The 21,685-nt window shown below is 35.5% G+C and overlaps 1 protein-coding gene across 4 annotated transcripts in view; it reads left to right on the top strand.

Annotated features, from left to right (window-relative positions):
- Positions 1-21,685, top strand: part of LYST (lysosomal trafficking regulator) — a 193,531-nt gene that overhangs the window by 54,120 nt on the left and 117,726 nt on the right. For all 4 annotated transcript variants that reach the window (XM_046651871.1, XM_046651876.1, XM_046651880.1 and 1 more), the window contains exons 4-13: positions 406-496; positions 2,240-4,322; positions 5,839-6,868; positions 8,603-8,764; positions 10,196-10,352; positions 12,197-12,423; positions 12,918-12,984; positions 15,558-15,667; positions 17,317-17,743; positions 21,160-21,304. In XM_046651871.1, coding sequence (XP_046507827.1) covers positions 406-496; positions 2,240-4,322; positions 5,839-6,868; positions 8,603-8,764; positions 10,196-10,352; positions 12,197-12,423; positions 12,918-12,984; positions 15,558-15,667; positions 17,317-17,743; positions 21,160-21,304 — 4,499 coding nt within the window. The remainder of the gene's footprint in view (positions 1-405; positions 497-2,239; positions 4,323-5,838; positions 6,869-8,602; positions 8,765-10,195; positions 10,353-12,196; positions 12,424-12,917; positions 12,985-15,557; positions 15,668-17,316; positions 17,744-21,159; positions 21,305-21,685) is intronic.

The following is a 21,685-nucleotide window of genomic DNA, read 5'->3' as shown; positions in this document are numbered from 1 at the left end:
TTGACATTTAACTGCATGAAGACTTGATGTTTTTCTAGTAACTTCATGTTATTAGTTTGCTAATTAATAGGGCTTAACTTTTCCTTTTCACCTAGCAAATTTGTTTTCTCATAGGTGAGGAATTCTTGCAATGTGCATGGTGGTAATAACAGCTCTTTTTGGAAAAATCAGCAAGAATGTGCTAAATACTGTCAAATACTCTTACATTCTTCTGTCACTGGAAAGGCTTATAAATTGAAAAGTATCACAGCTTTAATTGGATTTAAGATAGGTTAATTTGATTCTTAGCTTCTCAAATGCAACCTTTCAAGAAAAAGGATTTTTGGTCCAATTTAAGACAAGGTATTAGGAATTAATGTGTCTCAGGACCTCAGAACATAAAGGATTGTTTTGTTTCTAATACAGGCATTGACGTGTAGAGAAGAACTCCTTACTCTTCTTCTGTCACTCCTTCCACTGGTATGGAAGATACCTGTTCAAGAAGAAAAGGCCACAGGTATGTTTCTTTTCTTTATCGTATCACGTGTGTCATCAAAATTCCACTGGGCAAAAAAGTCCCTCGAAAAGTTACTTCTGCCTTAATGGTTGATACAGTTCAAATTCAGAACAATATATATTAGTATGATACTTAAAATGAAAAATTCTATGGGCAAACACATTTCTGTTTCTTTTAATAATACAAAAACCATGGTGCTTCTTAGGGGATTACTCAGTGTAATAATGATGAGAAAATATATGAAGAAGCAGAACACTTAACAAAAGGAGTAAATCTAGGTATGCAGCATAACATCTGAGAAATAGACAGTGCAAAGTTTGAAGAAAGACATGAAAGTTAATTTGCTTAAAGAGTGCTTTCTATTACCAGTACTCTATCAATGACTTTTGCAGTTTAGTTTTTATAATGTTGCTTTTAAAGGATAAATTTGAAGTAATATTTTGTTTCAAGGCTTGGTAGAATGATTCCACTTAAGGTCAATACATATTTTTAATTTCTCATTTTGAAAAAAACATATATATTGTATTAAGTGTATGAAATTTAGTTTAAATGTTTCAGTGGAGGGATTTACAGTTTTCCCCCTTGACCGTTTCTGGGATATGTGAATTGTGAGACGTTTAAGGATCTCTCAGGTTTAAAAAAAAAAAATCATTCTGTATTGTATTTTAATGCCATATGTGCATTTTTAATACATTTCTGGTACGGCGCTCTCTTTTTAGGGAGTTATCTAAAGTCTTATAGTCTTGTTTTCCTGCTTATTTGTCGGTTCACTAGCTCTCTGTTCTTATTTTCTTCTGAATGTGTAGAACTCACAAATTGTTAATCACTTAAGAAATCTGGTTACTGTTCTTTGGGGAAGTTGCCTTCATGACTTACATCTTTTGCATAGGTGGAGTTTGTCAGACTCCTTTTAATTTCCCCCTCCTTCTATTAATTAAAGCACATATCTTTTATTTGCAGATTTTTATTTATTCACTCTAAATTGCAACTATATTTTTCAAATAGGTCTTTTTACATATTATTGCAAAGGGAAATGCCAATTTCATTATGTTTTTAATTAGAAAGGAAGATTTATTCATTTCCCAAAGAAATAGGTATTGAGTTCTGACCGCATGTCGGGCCCTAGGTTCCAGGCACTGAGGATGACACAGTGATGCCTATACCTGTGCCTAGTTCAGTGCATGGCACACTCAGTAAATATTTTGAATGAAGAACTTTTTTAACCTCAGTCTTGGAGAACATTTGGTATCTACTGTAGATTTTGAAATAGTTTTGAAAAATTCTAAAGTTCTTAAGTTGTATGAGGACTATAAACTAAATACTATTTTTGAGTATCTAAAGTCTCCTCTATCTTAATTATGGCACTATTGGAGGAGATTTGTAAAATGGTATGAACAATAATGCTAAATACCAGATAATCTAAAGAGTCTCTTACGTTGATGATAGAATGCAATATATGGTTTTAAATCAGATTTACTTTCCTAATTCTATTCTCCTTAGTTGTTTTCAAAATCAGTTTGAATCCTTTGAACTAAAGCCACCTGGTACTTAGTGTGAGAAGGATAAATGTGGGGGGAAGTGACCCAGAGACATAACAAATAACTACAGGCAATCAGCCCCACAGTAAAAATATACTGAGGATAAACTCCTAAAGTGGATGATAAATAAGAGGGTAATCACCTATGTGAATTGAATTTAAAAATACTTCAACATATTCTAAACTTTCTTTCTTCATTTCATTAGATTTTCATCTACCATTCTCAGCTGATATAATCCTGACCAAAGAAAAGATCTCAAGTTCACAAAGATCTGCTCAGGAAAAATTATATTTAGAAGGAAGTGCCCCATCTGGTCAGGTTTCTGCAAAAGTAAACATTTTTCGAAAAAGCAGACGACAGCGGAAAATTACCCATCGCTATTCTATAAGAGATGCAAGAAAGACACAGCTCTCCACCTCAGATTCAGAAGCCAATTCAGATGACAAAGGTATAGCAGTGAATAAGCATAAAAGGTCCCATCTGCTGCAGCATTTTGTAACACACTCTCCTAAAGAAGACCACCTTACAGCTAAACTTGACCACTTATCAACCAAAGAAGAACACACTCCTCCTGATACCATGGCTTTGGGAAATTCCAGAGAGATTATTCCAAGAAAGGAATCAAACTCTGACACTTTAAGTGAGCCAGCTGCCTTGTCTATTATCAGTCACATGAACAATTCTCCATTTGACTTATGTCATGTTTTGTTATCTTTATTAGAGAAAGTTTGTAAGTTTGACATTACCTTGAATCGTAATTCTGCTCTGGCAGCCAGTGTAGTGCCCACACTGACCGAATTCCTAGCAGGCTTTGGGGACTGCTGTAATCTAAGCGACAATTTGGACAGTCGAATGGTTTCTACAGGTTGGACTGAAGAACCGGTAGCTTTGATTCAACGGATGCTTTTTCGAACAGTGTTGCATCTTATGTCAGTAGATATTAGTACTGCAGAGATGATGCCAGAAAGTCTTAGAAAAAATCTAACTGAATTGCTTAGAGCAGCTTTAAAAATTAGAACTTACCTAGAAAAGCAGCCTGACGCTTTTGCACCAAGACAAAAGAAAACACTACAGGAGGTTCAAGAAGGTTTTGTGTTTTCAAAGTATCGTCATCGAGCTCTTCTTTTACCTGAGCTTCTGAAAGGAGTTCTGCAGATCATGATCTGTTGTCTTCAAAGTGCGGCTTCAAATCCCTTCTTTTTCAGTCAAGCCATGGATTTGGTTCAGGAATTCATTCAGCATCATGGATTTAATTTATTTGAAACAACAGTGCTTCAAATGGAATGGCTGGTTTTAAGAGATGGAGTTCCTACTGAGGCCTCAGAACATTTGAAAGCCCTAATAAGTAGTGTGATAAAAATAATGAGCACTGTCAAAAAAGTGAAATCAGAGCAACTTCATCATTCAGTGTGTACAAGAAAAAGGCACAGACGGTGTGAATATTCTCACTTTATGCATCACCACAGAGATCTCTCGGGTCTTCCGGTTTCGACTTTTAAAAACCAGGTTTCTAAGAACCCATTTGAAGAGACTGCAGATGGAGATGTGTATTACCCTGAGCGGTGCTGTTGTATTGCAGTGTGTGCTCATCAGTGCTTACGCTTACTTCTGCAGGCTTCCTTGAAGGGCACTTGTGTCCAGATTCTATCAGGTGTTCATAACATCGGAATATGCTGTTGTATGGATCCCAAATCTGTAATCATTCCTTTGCTCCATGCTTTTAAATTGCCAGCACTGAAAAATTTTCAGCAGCATATATTGAATATTCTTAACAAACTTATTTTGGATCAGTTAGGAGGAGCTGAGATAACACAGAAAATTAAAAAAGCAGCTTGCAATATCTGTACCATTGACTCTGATCAACTAGCCAAATTGGAAGAGACCCTGCAGGGAAACTCATGGGATGCTGAACCTTCCTCCAGTTTATCAAGTCCTTCTTACAGGTTTCAAGGGATCCTGCCCAGCAGTGGATGTGAAGCCTTGTTGTGGAAGTGGGATGCCTTAGAGACTTATCAGAATTTTGTTTTTGAACAGGACATATTACATAGTCTACAGATTGCAAATCACATTTGCAGTTTAATCCAGAAAGGCAATGTGTTTGTTCAGTGGAAACTGTATAATTACGTATTTAATCCTGTGCTCCAAAGAGGAGTTGAGTTAGCACATCATTGTCAACACCTTAGCAATACTTCAGCACAAACTCATGTGTGTAGCCATCATAACCAGTGTTTGCCTCAGGAAGTGCTTCAGATTTATTTAAAAACTCTGCCTGCCCTGCTTAAATCAAGGTTTGTATGCATGCGTGTATATAGGTATTTTTTTCCCATTGTGTGCTTTTGACTGTGTGCTAAAGTGTATGCATTTGAACTTCTAACCCTGATAACTCCAGGGCCTTGTCAGTAGTGTAACTGTCTTTACATTTTATTCTTTCCTAGGATTTAATTTCAGTTTAACAACAAAAAGCGCTCCCATCTCAAGTCAGATTTTTTTTTACCATTTATTTTTATTAATTGTTTGTTTGTCTATTTTTACTGAAGTGGTTATAGAGGAGAGGGTAGAGCCATTGATTTTAATTTCTCAGTGGAAAAAAAGGTAAAGTTTTAAATTATTTCTGAGAAAAAATGGACATAGCAGATATCCAACAGCAGGGACATGGTTAAATTAATTATTTTATATTTGCTCAATGGAATATCATTGACCATTAAAAATAAGGTTTACAAAGATCATGTTGGAACATGAAAAAATGCTTATAATATTTTATGGATAAAATGCAAAATTTAAAATATTGTCCACTTATTTACAACTGTGTAAAATATGCACATATATAAAATGAGAAATTATTTATCAAGGCAGGGGAATTAAAGAGATTATTATTTTTTACATACCATATTTACGTTTATTACCTAAGCACTATATTTAGAAAAACTAGAAAATACAGAAAAGCAAAAAGAAGAAAATTAAAATTACTTAGAATTCTACCAGTGGATTTTCCAGATTTTGTGATCATCAAGTCTGGTACTAAAAAATAATTTTATAAATAAAGCTTGCTTTTGATTGGTAGTCTGGCCTTTCAAATTAATGTATATACACCATTTAAAAAAATATATAAAACCTATCATCATTATCTTTACAATCATTTTTCTTTTTAATTCCTGATATTGTGACATTGTTTAAAAGCAACTGACTTTGAATTGAAAGTTTTGTAATTCCTTGGCATATTTGTGGACAACCTGGATCTTTGCTGAGATGACTTATATTAAGGTTATTAGTAGCATTCCAGTGATCCACACCCATGGGTCTCACCTGAGACAGAACTGAAAATCTTCAGATTTGTAGTTTAGTCCTTTCCCTTTATGAGGTGCAGATTTAAAACAAAAAGTCATGAGGGAACCATCAGATAGACAAACAAATGGACACACAAATGCCTGCCTACTTTCAGAGTGTCCACGTAAAGTATGGCAGTGGTTGTGGCATTTAGAATTTATGTAGAATTTGCCATTTGGAGGAAAATATTCTTCCCTGAATTATTTCATTTAACTTGGGATGCATGTCATCCTTTCTTTTCAAATGCTGCCAGAGCCATACATGCAGTATTTGAAGAAGGATGTGAAAGGAATTAGGAAGTAACTTGACATCCTGCTTATATATAACTAAGAACTTCAGCCAGATAATTGATGAATTAAATTAGGTAGTGTTTAGTATATACCACATGCAGCAATGGCTTATTTAAATAGTATATGTACCTATTTATAAATGATGTTTCTATGTGTAAAATCTCTTGTATGTTTTTTTTTCCTCTCACAGGGTAATAAGAGATTTGTTTTTAAGTTGTAATGGAGTAAATCAAATAATTGAATTAAATTACTTAGATGATATTCGAAGTCATTCTCTAAAAGCATTTGAAACTCTGATAATCAGCCTAGGGGAACAACAGAAAGATTCTTCAATTCCAGGTATTGATGGGATAGACGTTGAACAGAAGGAGTTGTCATCTTTAAATGCAGGTACTTCTTTTCATAACCAGCAAGCTTATTCAGATTCTCCTCAGAGTCTTAGCAAATTTTATGCGGGCCTCAAAGAAACTTGTCCAAAGAAACAGAAGACGCTTAACCAGAATGTTCATATCAACATGATAAATCTATTCCTCTGTGTGGCATTCTTATGTGTAAGTAAAGAAGCAGAATCTGATAGAGAGTCAGCCAATGAATCAGAAGATACTTCTGGCTATGACAGTACAGCGAGTGAGCCTTTGCATCATATGCTGCCATCTTTATCTCCCGAGAGCCTTGTCTTACCTTCTCCCGAACAGATGCATCAAGCAGCAGATATTTGGTTAATGTGTCGTTGGATCTACATGTTAAGTCCAGTTTTCCAGAAACAGTTTTATAGGCTTGGTGGTTTCCAAGTGTGCCATAGATTAATATTTATGATCATACAGAAACTATTCAGAAGTCGTGAAGAGGAACAAGGGAAAAAGGAAGGAGATATAAACATAAATGAAATCCAAGATTTAAACAGAACTTCTGAATCCGAGGTCACTATGAAGGAAGATTTATTATCTTTGACTGTAAAGAGTGACCCTACACCATCAGAACAGGATAGTCTGAAAAAGAGTGCTGAGAGTTTACATAAATTAGAGTCACAGCATATTTCTTCCATGAATGTGGAACAAATTTCAACTACTAAAGCTGCTTCTGAGGAAGCGAAGATATTTACGAGTAAGGAAAGTGAGCCCTCACTTCAGAGCATACGACTTTTGGAAGCCCTTCTGGCCATTTGTCTTCATAGCACCAGAGCTAGTCAGCAAAAGATGGAATTGGAGTTACCTGATCAGGTAATAAGTTGTCCTTCATCCAGCTATTGTGTAATATATATGTTTTTAAATTTCTAACGTAATACTATTGTCGTTTTCTTGTTGCAAAGAGTCTAAGTTCTGAGAAGCTCCTGTATGCCTAGCACAGTAGCAGGTACTGTGGAAGACACAGAGGGATACATGACCCAGTTCTTGCCCTCAAGAAGCTTATAGTTTAGTTTGGACTGCAAAACCCACATGTGACAAAGTTACCAACCCTGAAAGGCATTAGATATGCATTAAATGTCAGACGAGTAATAAAGGATATTGTGTTTCAAAGTTCAAACTTCACAATCTTGATGTGGTGTGCTGTTTGGTGCCTTGCCCAGATCCCTGTTACCCATCTGATGTACCCATCTGCCATCTATTGCAGGTCTGCTAAGGACTCACACCTGCACCCGTCTCCCAAGGATTACCCTTTGCTGATGGGAGATGCCCCATCTAGAGATGCCTGGGAAGGGTGTTAATGGCCGCTGACTGATGGATATGGCTCCAGGGGGGTGGGGCAATCTCTGTGGTGCAGTTCAGACTCCAGAGCGTGCCATGGAATTAGGCTGGGGCTAGACATTTATTCTGAAACCACATCCTTGCCTGGATTCTCCTCCTGACATACTCGGCTTCCGTCATACCTTTACAAATTTCTTCTGAGAGCACTTCTCAACAAAAAAGGAATCCCTAGTTTCAGGCCTTGCTTCTAAGGAAAGTTTGAATTTGGCAGATCCCTTCTTTCCTTGCTAACTCACCCCTAACTGTTCTGTCAGCCACAGGCTCTCCTACTATAGCTCCAACCTCCATATTGCCTCTTGTCTAAAACATCTTGATGGTTCCACATTGCTCACAGTTAAACTCCACACTCCTTACGATAGCATACAAAGCCCTTCGCAGTCTTGCTTTCACTTCCTTGTTTAGCTTCATTTCCTCCCACCCTTCACGGTGCTGCAACCAGCTATACTGAGCTGACGGCTTCATCAAGATGCCGTTCTTTGCCATTACTTCTGTACTTTTGTACATGTTCTTCTGCCTGGCATATTCTCTCCCTCTGTTTCTATGCCTGCTGTCTCCTACTTGTTCTTCATTGTCCACTTCATACAACCCTTCCTCTGGGACACTTTTGACAGGTCTCTCAGGTACCTTCTCTCTTTTCTATTCTCAGAGTACTTTGTTCATAGCTCTAATATGGTCATCATCATATCTGGTCTGTGTGTATCTGTGTCTCATGTTGGTCTGAGAGAATTCTTTAAGGTAGAAGTCAGTTTCTTATCCATCTTTATGGCCTCATCACCTAATATAGGGACATAGGCAAGCAGCAAGAATTCCCTTCAAAGACAGAAGGGAAGGAGTCAAGAAGGGAGGGAGAGAAAAGGATTAGAATGTAAGTGCTTCTTAAGGTCTTAAGGAATCTCTAAGAATAAGGAATTTATAAAATCTAGAGATGGTTAATCAAAACTCTGAAGTTTCAGCTAATCATTTTTTTATGATACATTGAAATTCAAAACCAAATGAGTATAGCACTTGATAAATGAAAATGTTATTAATTGATTATAAAAATAGGATGTTTGTATAAGAGCTAGATATTTATAGTCATTTTACTTTCATATCAACTGCAAATAAATGGCTTTTACTTGTTAAGTAAATATTAATTTATCATTTATTTTGTCACTTTAATTTTCTTAAAACATGTTATTAATATTCTTAGTCTCTTTTATTTTACCTTAGAACTTGTCTGTGGAAAATATATTGTTTGAAATGAGGGACCATCTTTCCCAGTCAAAGGTGATTGAAACAGAATTAGCAAAGCCTTTATTTGATGCCCTGCTTCGAGTTGCACTGGGGAATCATTCAGCAGATTTTGAACATAATGATGCTATGACTGAGAAGGTATGAATCACATATGGTCGTGTCGTTTGGGTATGACTAGTAGAGGCAGAAGTGTGTGGGTTGGGACCAGGACACTAATGAATGTGGTTAGAACATGTGGCCAGGATTGGTCAGGTGACTTTGATGGGTCATATCTCCATCATCTGGGATGGATAATATTTACTCAGTGCCCTATCGTATAAAGAGCAGGAGAGCAATATGACATGCTTTTCTTCATCTAATCTGGAAATTTACTGAGAATTACTCCCAGTAAGATGGAAATGTGTTATTTGATAAGTATTACATATAACTGGTAGTTAATTAAATGATAATTCAGAGGTAGTGATGACTCAGCCATCTTTTCTGATCCTATATTAGTGCAGCTAATATTTCCAGAACTCTCTACTCACTTTAATTTTAAATCACTCAACATAGAAATGACTAGTACTTGCATAGAAAATAGCAAATCATAGTTTTTTAGTTGCTCAAGTTAACTTTTTTCTAAAAGAACAATTTTAATTTATTTCCTGAAACTTTGATGCATTTTTAGTTCATTTCCCTCTCCTTTCATGCTTTTTTAGCTTTAATTAATTGTCACTTGTCCTTTATTTTTATATAATTTCTCTTTTAATTCCTTGGTCTAGCCATATATATGACATTTTATAATCTTTTGCCATAATATTTTATGTTACTATTTGTCATAACTTAAAAACTTACTGAAATAGGCCTTCACCATATTACTGAGTCAATTGGTTAACCAGAAAATGTTCAAGTACCTACTTTATTCTACCTTTTATTAATGTTGCAATGATAAAGTACTCTGAGCTTCAAGTGAAAATGTTTTCTAAAGACGTTAGTAGCATTTTTATAAGAAAAGGAAATTTCATGCCACAAGATATCACACAGGAAGTTAATGCTGGAACTCTTGATTTCTGAGATGCTTTTATAGACAATTGCGTTCTGAAATCTTAAAATTAATCTCTTTGGAAAATTTTCATGTCTTCTCTGGTTATCTAATTTATGAAACATTTTATTTATAAAAATCCTATGAAAAAATCTTTTTTTATGAACTAATGAGTAAAACTAATTTATATTTACTACCATTAAGTTGCAAGAAGTATATTTCCACCTCATTGTGGTTTTTAGTCATTTCCTATTATATAACTAGAATGAAATTTCTTAGACTTATTTTTCAGTGAAACTGAAATGACCTGTAGCTTAATCTGTTAGAGACTCTCTTTTGTGAAGAATTAATAAAGTTATCTGAGAGATTCTGGAAAATTTTGCTGCATGAATTTCATAATTTATAATGGTTAATATTGATTCCTAAGATTTTTTTCTCAAAGAAAATACTGAAGCTGTCCTTAAAATGACTTTTGAGTAATAAATATTCTGTTACTAAAAATGAGCAAATGTTACAACTTTTGCCTTTTAATTACACTGATCTTATAGAGTCATCAATCGGAAGAAGAGTTATCATCCCAACCTGGTGATTTTTCAGAAGAAGCTGAGGATTCTCAGTGTTGTAGTTTTAAACTTTTGGTTGAAGAAGAAGGTTATGAAGCAGATAGTGAAAGCAATCCTGAGGATAGTGAAATCCGGGATGATGGTAAAATGTCACTGAAGTGATTGGATTTGCAAGTCAGGTTGTTAATTAGCAAAATGGTTCATAATAATACCAGTTTAGAATTTTTATTGCCTTACAATTTAAAAAGCACATTGCATCATCATTTTATTTGATCTTCACAACAAATTCTGGCATTTGTGTATTCAATTTAAAACAATGAGATATGTTTTGTTATCACAGACATTGACTGAGTGGCTTAGAATACAGGGTGGAGAAAGTCCCTGCTCTTATATATATTCTAGTAGAAAAGACAAACAAGGAGTATCAGAAATAAACAGTGTGAAGAAATAAAACAGGGTGATGTGATAGTGATTAGGTGGTCAGGGAAGGCCTCTCTGACAAGGTTACATTTACATTGAGGCCTAAATAAAAAAGATCTCTCCAGACAAACATTGACAGGAAGAGCTTTTCAGGCAGTTTATTTTAAAGATTAAATAATATAAGGAATGCAGACATCTTGCTGACATCCAAGGGTCCTGCAGCGTAGATTTCCTCTTAGTTCACCATGGCCCGACTTGTCCTCAGAATAGAGCTCCATCGCACATGATCCTTTGTCTCTGGGTTTAAAACTTATTTTCTCTTTCCCATCAAGTGAGTGGGAATAGTCACAGATGTTCTACTTAAAGGGCTTGATGGACTCATAGCAGGGTTTTTGTTTTAACTATGAAGAGAATGAAAAGAACAAAAGAACAGCCACAAATTGAAAGAATGTGTATGTATATGTATGCACACATATATACACACACGTATATATTCATATAGCTTATTTGGTTTATTAAACTTTTTGTTTGTTTCCAGTTTCATTGAGAAATAATTGACGTATGTCACTGTATAAGTTTAAGATGTACAGCATGACAGTCTAACTTACGTATATTGTGAAATGATCATCACAGTAGGTTTAGTTAACATTCATCATCTCATGTAGATAAAATAAAAAGAAAAAAATGTTTTCCTTGTGATGAGAACTCTTAGGATCTACTCTGTTAACAGCTCTCCTGTATATCATACAGCAGTGTTAGCTGTAGTCATCATGTTGTACACTACATCCCTAGTACTTATTTATCTCATAACTGGAAGTTCGTACCTTTTGACCGTCTTCCTCCAATTCCCCCTCCCCCTACCCTCTGAGCCAGTCCTTTTTGAAAAAATATTGGTTTAATGGTGTTTGTTTTATCATAGTACAGACATTTTATAATGACTGTTTTATTCCTTTTTTATAAGTTTGATAACTAGATCTTAATTTAAAGAATTCTGGTCTAGGTAGAAATTTATAATTTTCTTACTATCTGAACATTTTTTAAGAGCATAGCAATCTCTTTCAGGAGCATATCCATTAAATTTTCCAAAATGTAATATTCATTGAGACACTGTCATTTTCTCACTTATGAAGAAGACAAAGCAGAGAATTCATCCAAACAATAGCCAAGACTACCATTTTCACAGATTTATGGGCAGGCAAATGAACTAACCTGTGATTTTAGGTATTTTGGGGTTAGAAAGTTTGGGATAGTATTTTTTTTCCAGTTATGTCAGAGGAATATGTAATATCTGTATCACATGTCTATAAAAATTACTGTTGATAATATTTGTAGTTCCATTGAAGATCAAAATTACTTTTAAGGCTACTCATTTATCTTCAAAATATCCATATGACTTGATTATTCAGGATACACCTTGTAATCAAAAGTCATGTTGTAGGAAAAGGTTTTGTGGGCATCTTCGTATGAATACCACTTTTGCCACTAGATCTCCTAAGTGATAAATGAGATTTGAAATATTTATTAGTGTTGAGGGAATAAAAATAATCCTTTCTTTTCCCCTTTCAGAGGTAGACTTAAACCCTGAAGCAGAAGGTTTGAGTGCATCAAGCAGTCCAAATGACTTACTTGAAAATCCCTCTCAAGGGGAAATGATATATCCCGAGATTTGCATGCTGCAATTAAATTTGCTTTCTACTAGTAAAGCCAAACTTGATGTGCTTGCCCATGTATTTGAGAGTTTTTTGAAAATCATCAGGCAGAAAGAAAAGAATATTTTTCTACTTATGCAACAGGTAAAAGATGCATTTAGTTATATGTGATCAATATTTATCACACTCATGCCCCAATACTCGTCTCCTTATTTATAACCCAACTTATCTGAAAATTATTTGAGATGATTACTTATCTTTTATAATCCTTAGGTATGTTTTTACCTGTAAGTGGTATTCTAAAAATCTAATTCCATAGTTCTCTAAAGTAACATAAAAAATTAATGTTGTCATTGGTTAACTAATATGAATTAAGTATATTTCTGAGAATGGGTAATATTTTTTAAATTGCATTTAATTTTCGTATATCATCATTGTTTTGAAAAATCAGAAAATAAAAACTGTATGAAAAAGACAATGAAAATTATGTGTAATCCTTCACATAGCATTCTTTCCAGTTATTTTTAAATATATGTGTATATAAGTAGACTATCAAATAATTTATTATTTCGTTATAGTTACTTCATGCTTTCATGAAGTAAGATTTAATTTCCTGTGTTTTGCTTTTTAATCTTCAGGGAACTGTGAAAAATCTTTTAGGAGGGTTCTTGAGTATTTTAACACAGGCCGATTCCGATTTTCAAGGTGCGTTGAAACTTGGTTAGTTTTAAACAATAGCTTTGAAATTATTTTGTTGTTATGTGAAATGAAGAGTTGATAATGGCTTCCATTGGCATAGTACTCTGTGGTTTCAAAAGTAGCTTTATATGCATGATCTCTTTTGTTCCTCAGAACCACCCACTGCAATAGACATAGTATAAGTATCTTGATTTTATAGAGTCGAAACTCTAGTTTCTAAGGGATTGAGTGAGTTGTTCAGGGTCATATATGTAGAAGTGGCATTGCAAGGCCTGTAACCCAGTCCAAACACTTCACTGGTGCTTTATCAGATTTTGATTGAGGACCTACTCTCTACTCTGTACTTTCACAGACATTTGAGAAGTTCATAATGAATATGTAATATGATCATATTATATGTAATAGGTAGAAACCTAGAGTTTAGTTGGAGAAACTTAAATATTAGTTGGAGAATTAAGGCTAACATGCACAAAGCATTAATTTGGGTTTCTTGGATACTTCCTCATGATTAAATTCGAGTTATACATTTGGGGCAGGCATACCTCAGAAGTGATGTTGTGCCTTTCTCAGTGCATCATCTCTAGGGGTTCATGATATCTGTATCTTATTACTGGTGATGTTGACTTTGATCACTTGGTCAAGGTGGTGTCTTGCTAGGTTTCTCTATTGTAACATTACTATTTTCTCTTTATAATAAGTGTCTTGTGGGGAGATAACTTGAGGCTATGTAAATCTCTCTTTTCTCATCATACTTTAACCCACTAATTTTAGCATCCTTTTGTGATTTTTGACTGAAACAGTTAATAGTGTAGTGTTGCCAAATTGTGATTTTTCTGTTTCCATCTTTCCTTCTACATTTATTAATTGGGATTGTACTGTAAGAAAAAGCTTCCCCTTCTCCCCCATTTACTTATTTATTGCATGAGTATATTTTTATTTATTGTTCTAGACACTTAGTGGACCCTTTGGATCTGAGGACTTATTTTCAGCTTAGCTCTGAGAAATTCTATTCCATTATCCTTTTTTTTTTTAAAGATTTTATTTTTCCTTTTTCTCCCCAAAGCCCCCTGGTACATAGTTATGTATTTCTAGTTGTGGGTCCTTCTATTGTGGCATGTGGGATGCCGCCTCAGCATGGCTTGATGAGCGGTGTGATGTCCGCACCCAGGATCCGAACTGGTGAAACCCTGGGCCACCGAAGCAGAGCATGAGAACTTAACTACTCGGCCATGGGGCCGGACCTCCCCCCCCCCCTTTTTTTTTTGAGGAAGATTAGCCTTGAGCTAACATCTGCCACCAATCCTCCTCTTTTTGCTGAGGAAGGCTGGCCCTGAGCTAACATCCGTACCCATCTTCCTCTACTTCATATGTGGGATGCCTACCACAGCATGGCTTGACAAGCGGTGCATAGGTCCACCCCCGGGATCCAAACCAGTGAACCCCGGGCCGCCAAAGTGGAACGTGCAAACTTAACCCCTATGCCACTGGGCCGGCCCCTTCGAGAGATATTTTTAAATCTCTCACTTGATGTGCCCCCAATGCCCACTGCCTCCCCCACTTTTTTTGCTATGTGTTTCTGCCTTTTTGTAATTCTGTACTTTTAGTTCAGTGAGTTTTCATTAGTAGACAAAGGCAAATATATATACGTATATATGTCTCAATTCCCTCATTTTGAACTGGAACCTCTGAGTTTTGAACTGAAAAAAAAATCTAAGTACATACACTTTACTCTGATCATATTACCTTCTTACTCTAAAACCTTCAGTGGATTCATGTTATTTGCAGGATAAAGTTCATGCTATCTTCTAGTCTTGTTGCCAGTTTCTTTCCACATACACCTACTGTTACACTACTGCATCAGTTCACTGCTTCTACAAAATATGTTTCTTAAACATGGCTTCTGTTTTCGGGTTTCAAATCAGGGTGGTTTTTGTCATGTCTAAAATGGAGATAATATTTAATTTTAAGAGTTGTTTTTGTGAGGATCGACTGAGATAATGCATGTAAATATACTTTGAATACTGTAATGTGTGCTACAAATGTTAGTTATTATTTTACTCTAAAAAGTTCTCTGAATTGTGTACCACTGATTGTATTTTATGCTCACCCCCATGATGGAGTAAAGAAAATGTTCAACCTAATTCTTTGTGATATTTAAGTATTTTCCTAATTTTTAGTATTTCTACTTTTATTTACATCATCGAATTTTCTATATAGCAAGTGATAGTTGTATTTAGAAAGTGATAGTTCAAGATAAGAAGGTAGCAAACTATTTTATGGTACCTAACAGTGTCAACTTGTTTAATGTATGCTGTATAAATTTATGCTTCTTTTAATAGTACCTTTGTTTTACTTGGAGTTAACCAATCTTTAAGAAAAGTGTTTTTGTCAGTTGGTTGGTTGGTGTGCATTTAATTCTATTGCTATTTCTTGAGCAAATTTTTGGATTATTAGATTGTTTATAATCCATTTAAGATTGACAACAGTATTTGATCTTTTTCAGTGAAATTGCTTATTCAGTTCCTTTAATTAAGTGTGTGCTGGCTTTAATTTTCCCCCTCTATCTTTCTTTAATTTAGTATGCCAGAGAGTATTGGTGGATCTTTTGGTATCTCTGATGAGTTCAAGAACATGTTCAGAAGAGCTAACCCTTCTTTTGAGAATATTTCTGGAGAAATCTCCTTGTACAGTAAATATAATTTAACATTTTTTTCACTGATACCTAATAGAATTTTTTTTTAATTATTTGGAAAGCACTAAGATCTCTCTTTTCTTGTGGTAATTATACAGTCAGTTCCATGTAATGTCTGAATTTCTCTATTTTATTACTTGCATATATTTTAACCATTTCATTTCTATTTTGGCCAACCAGGTATATCACTGGGATCATAGTCCCTTACCCCATCCCAACCCCAGTCTTTGTGCTTAAGAAATGCTAAATAATTTTGATTACTAAAGAAAACTTAATTATGAGTAATGATAACCATTTTGAGGATTATCTTTTTTGGGGGAAAATTATTATCCACTCTTCAGTTATCTTCTATCACTTTTCCTTTCCACTGACGTAGCTTAACAGACTTGCAGACTGTTCTTTGCTGAAAAACCTATTTTTATAATGAAATATAGACGAGAAGCATAAGCAAATAAAACAAAACCTTGGAGGTACTTTTTTGAAGCAAGATTGGATGTTCCTAGCCCTACCCATTTCACCACCCACTCCAGGTGTGTGGACCCTGAGGGAGCTCTGAGGAACACAAGGTTAAAAACCACTTGTGTGGACAATTGAGAAATGACTGTATAATTATGGAATGGATTACTTCTTCTGGGTGTATTTCTCATTGTCATAGTGTTAGATGTTATTTTATGCATGAGTAGGGCATTGTACTAGGTTCATCTTTTCTATTTACTTGTCTTATCATTGCTTTTCCCTTTAATTAAATGCTTGTTTTCTCTCATCTTTTCTGTACATTGTGCATTTCAGTTTAACCAAAACCTTGTAATTATAAATAAAACCTAAAAACCTTATTTTAGTTTGCCAAACACGGATGAAAGAAAATTTATTTGATTAGAGAAAAGACGTAAAATAAGTTGGAAAGTAATTGAGCACTCAATTTTATCAAGCCAAACACGCTATAAATATCATTTAGAAATTTGGAGAATTTATAAAGTCTCTGGTTCTATCCTTCACTTAACAATAATTGAGGGGCTGGCCCGTGGCCGAGTGGTTAAGTTTGCACACTCCGCTTCAGCGGCCCAGGGTTTCCACTGGTTTGGATCCTGGGCGCGGACATTGCACCGCTCATCAGGCCATGCTGAGGTGGCATCCCACATGCCACAACTGGAAGGACCCACAACTAGAATATACAACTATGTACTGGGGGGATTTGGGGAGAAAAAGCAGGAAAAAAAAAGATTGGCAACAGTTGTTAGCTCAGGTGCCGATCTGAAAAAAAAAAAAAAGAGAGAAACAATTAGAGTCTACATGGAAATAAGCATCTTTCTTTGGTAGAAATTATTCCTGGTATAATTATTGTATTTAATTTCTAATGCTTAAAACCAACTCATAACTTTTAGGTTTATACCATAAAAGCATTTAAATCTAAAACAAATTAACCAGAAGGAATTACATATTTTAAGAATGAAATCTCTGTTTCATATTTTATCTTAACTACACAAAAAATGAGAATTTAATGATGTCATAGATAGGAAGGTATTTAAATGGGAATGCTAATAATGTATATGAGTATGTTTGTATTTTTATTTAATACCTGAATTTCAAGATTATTATGTGTCTTATAACATGATTGGAAAGTTTTATTTGTTTCTCTTTTTCTCTAGGAAATTCTTCTTCTGGGTCTTCTGAAAATTGTTGAAAGTGATATTACTATGAGCCCTTTGCAGTATCTAACCTTCCCTTTGCTGCATACTCCCAGTTTAAGCAATGGTGTTTCATCGCAGAAGTGTCCTAGAATTCTAAACAGTAAGGCCCTGGGCTTATTGAGAAGAGCACGAGTGTCACGGAGCAAGAAAGAGGCTGACAGCGAAGGTTTCCCCCAGCAGCTGCTTTCCTCCTGGCACATAGCTCCAGTCCACTTGCCGTTGCTGGGACAAAACTGCTGGCCACACCTGTCGGAAGGTTTCAGCGTCTCACTGTGGTTTAATGTGGAGTGTATCCATGAAGCAGAGGGTACCACAGAAAGGGGAAAGAAGATAAAGAAAAGAAACAAATCATTAATTTTACAAGATAGTAGTTTTGATGGAACAGGTATGATGACAGCGTTACCTGTTACACTAAGCTTTCTCACATGGCAATTTTGGTTGAGCAGTAACAATATAGCAATGTTCTAACTTACTCTTAACATGTTCTTCCACCTTAAATGCCTAGTAATGGCAGGTCCTGACTTACCAAAGGCTGAGTTGTGAGATAACCTTGCAAACTCCATTTTCTTCTGTACTTTTGCCTCATGTGTGTATGTATTGGTGGAGGACAGGGGGAACCACCATATATACAACTACTGTGAAGGTCACCAGTCCCATTTCTTGCTTCTTTCCTGGTCCAACTACTGGATTAGGGTGGCTCCTGATGTTAGGAAAGGAAAGGCTAAAACCCTATAACCACTTTCCATCCTTCTTCTACCTATTTCCCAGCCCCTATTAGTCAGTCCCCATTTCACCTCCTTTCTCTCTTTTAGTTCAAGCTCTCCTTCTCATGCTGTATCTCACCTCAGTGCCCCTCTCCTAGTCTCTGTCACAGAATGTTTAAATGCATCAGCCATTCTCCAAAGTTAGAATAAATTTCATTCCAGTCCTTTCTACAATGGATCGAATTGCTGTTATGCTGCAATGAACCTGCATCTTGTTCTCATGTGACTGAGGCAGAAGGAACCTGTTCCTTAAAAAGTGGTTTATGGTGGTGGGAAGTGAAGCAGGTAGGCTAATTCTCAGGGTCTGTGGGATGAATGAAATGACTAGACGAGACAGATGTGTAGGGATTTATGCTTATATGGACGTGCTGGCCTCAATAGTTCTTCATCCCACAAATCTTACCCACCCTGCAGGAGCCTCTGCTTTAGGACACTAGGCCTTTACTGGTTCTGATTTCTGAGGGAGGTCCTGTACCACTGACGTATAGATGGAAAGGAAAATCCTTAATGACACTGTCAAGACTGAAGGGTGGGAAATGTCACCAGATAGCCACAATTGTGGCTCTGAGGTCACTTTTCCATAGACACTTTTCCATGTTATTAGCATAGCATACTTATGTACTTTTATGGGTTAGTCTAGGAGGCCAACTTTTAAAAACTCTTAACAGATAATTTGTAATGTTTTAGGTAGTTATAGCATTTTCTTTTGTGAAGTAAATTTTGCCACCTAAGAATTGATAATTCTGAAACAATATACATGTGATATTATAGATGATGATGCTATCTAATGTACATTGAGTGCTTTCTATGTGTGCCTCACTTTGCTAAGCTCTTTCTATATACATTTTTAATCTTCACGACAATTCAGGAAGGGTAATTGTTTATACTGTTCATATTTGCAGATAAAGTTAAGCAGCATGACCAATTTGTATAGCTGATAAGTGATGGAAAGGGATTTCAACCCACCCATATTTAATTCCAGAGCTTAATTGTCACTACTACACTATAAACTGTGCAGATTCCCTTGTCATATTTTAAGTGGGGGCAATCCCAATGTAAATAATTTATTATAAAATGAATAAATATACACAATGACCTGAGAAAAGTAAGTATTGGGAAAAATTTATTTAAATTTTTATTGTAAAGATGTCTTAGAAAACATATTTTAGGGGCTGGCCCCATGACCGAGTGGTTAAGTTCATGCGCTCCACTTCAGCGGGCCAGGGTTTCGCTGATTTGGATCCTAGGTGCAGACATGGCACTGCTCATCAGGCCATGCTGAGGTGGCGTCCCACATGCCACAACTAGAAGGACCCACAACTAAAATATACAGCTATGTAGTGGGGGGATTTGGGAAGAAAAAAGCAGGGGGGTAAAAAAGATTGGCAACAGTTGTTAGCTCAGGTGCTAATCTTAAAAAAAAAAAAAGAAATTTTAGAAAGAGAATTTTGCATATTTTACATTTTAAAAGAACATTTAAAATAGTATACAGTAAGAAAATTTTGAAGCGCAATGAAGAAAATACTACAGTGATAACACATCCTTTGCTGCTGAACCGTGTGCCATTGAGCAAGTTATTTAACCTCTCAGCACTTCAATTCTGTCACCCTCAAAATGGGAATAATGTTTACCTCATAAGATTGTTGTGAGCATTGAATTACTTATAAATATTATTTTTAAATTATTGTAAATATATTTGTAATATATTTTCTCACTCTATCGTTCCTGGGTACACCCTGGTTTTTCTTCTAGTCTTTTATTTGTGCAAGTGCAGATTTGATACAGGAACATTTTTTAATATCACATCAGATATGAGTTCTCTATACATCTTATATCTTGGGCAATAGTCCTCAAAATAATCAATGAATTGGGGCCAGCCTGGTGGCACAGGATTAAGTTCGCACATTCTGCTTCGGCAGCCCAGGGTTGGCCGGTTTAGATCCAGGGTACAGACCTATGCACCACTTGTCAAGCCATGCTGTGGCAGGCATCCCATGTAGAGGAAGATGGGCACGGATGTTAGCTCAGGGCCAGTCTTCCTCAGCAAAAAAGAGGAGGATTGGAGGCAGATGTTAGCTCAGGGCTAATCTTCCTCAAAAAAAAATCAGTGAATTTAACTCTTTATTTTTAAGACTATTATCTTTGCTAGGGGGAGTATTCTTAAAAATTGGTAGTGATTATACCTATTGAAAAATGGCACCTAATATAAATGCAGTCTAATAATTGTTAGTGCTCATCTTCTGTAAAAGTTTGAGCCTTTGGACATGCATTTTATATTTTGGTACATTTAATTAACATAGCTTTACATAAAGTCATGCATTGTAGTAATAGGGAGCATAGATGGCTTGAGGATTCAGCTCTTCCTTACATTTATAGGTAGTGCTAGGTTTTAAGTGATGAGAAAGAAAAAGATGATCTATCAGGATGAATAACCAGATAGCCCAAAACATATAGCACTTACCTTAGCTTGCCTTAGGGAAACATTTTAGAGTTTCAGAATTACTTAACAATTACATTCAAAGATTACTAATCAGGGAGTCTAAAGGAATACAGTTTAGAAACACCACAGTTTTTCTAAAAGGAATTTTAATATGATAAGTTTTTTTAAAAAGATGCTATCGTAATAATTATAGGGTGACTTTTGGTAGTGTGAAGCATGTGACAATGGCATGTACTGCCTGGGCAGGGGTCCATGATGTCACAATGGCCCATCTAATTGATAAAAGAATCGTGGCACAGATTGTAACAGATCACCACAGTGACATCACAGCAGTTTGTTCATCCTGCAGTTAGCCCTCGGTTATCGTATATTTTGAAACATTTAATGACTTAAAGCACACAATAACTGTTTTCACTCTGTGCTTTTTTGGAGTTAACAAACTTTGGAAATACTGTTGTTTGAACAGGTCAGGTTTAGACATTCTGAGTAAATAATTTATTACAAATGAACAACCATGCTTTATATTCTTTTAAATTTACTTTTCCCACAATTTTTTTCAAATGTTTTACTGATCATTCTCACGTCTTTTTATCACAGAGAACAACAGACCGGAAGGTGCAGAACACATAAATCATGGTGAAAGACTCATAGAAGAAGGTTGTATTCATATGATTTCATTGGGATCCAAAGCATTGATGATCCAAGTGTGGGCTGATCCCCACAATGGCACTTTTATTTTTCGGTATTGATTATCTTTAACCCCCTACGAATAGCTCATGTATTTAAGTAATTTATGTAAGAGACATTAATGTGAAATCTGCTAATGAAGATAACTATAGCAAAACAGAAAAATTTTGTTAAAGAAGATACATTCTAACAGTTATTAATATCACCTTTGTAATAGTTTATTATTCTATCCAAAAGCTATAGTTAAACTCTAAAGTAGATTATGTTAATTCTCAATTAGATTTTAGACCAAATACTTTCTGAAGTCTTGTCTATGGAAGTATTCTATCATATTACAATGATCTTAAAATGTTATTATCAGACAGCTGTTTTCCATGCAGATTATATATTTAACAGCCGTTGTCTAAGAAGCTCAGATTCTCCTTGCCATCTTGTC

Source organism: Equus quagga, chromosome 2, assembly GCF_021613505.1.
Source record: "Equus quagga isolate Etosha38 chromosome 2, UCLA_HA_Equagga_1.0, whole genome shotgun sequence".
NCBI lineage: Eukaryota > Metazoa > Chordata > Mammalia > Perissodactyla > Equidae > Equus > Equus quagga.
The sequence above is the reverse complement of the archived record's forward strand: the minus strand, read 5'-3'. Positions and strand labels throughout refer to the sequence as shown.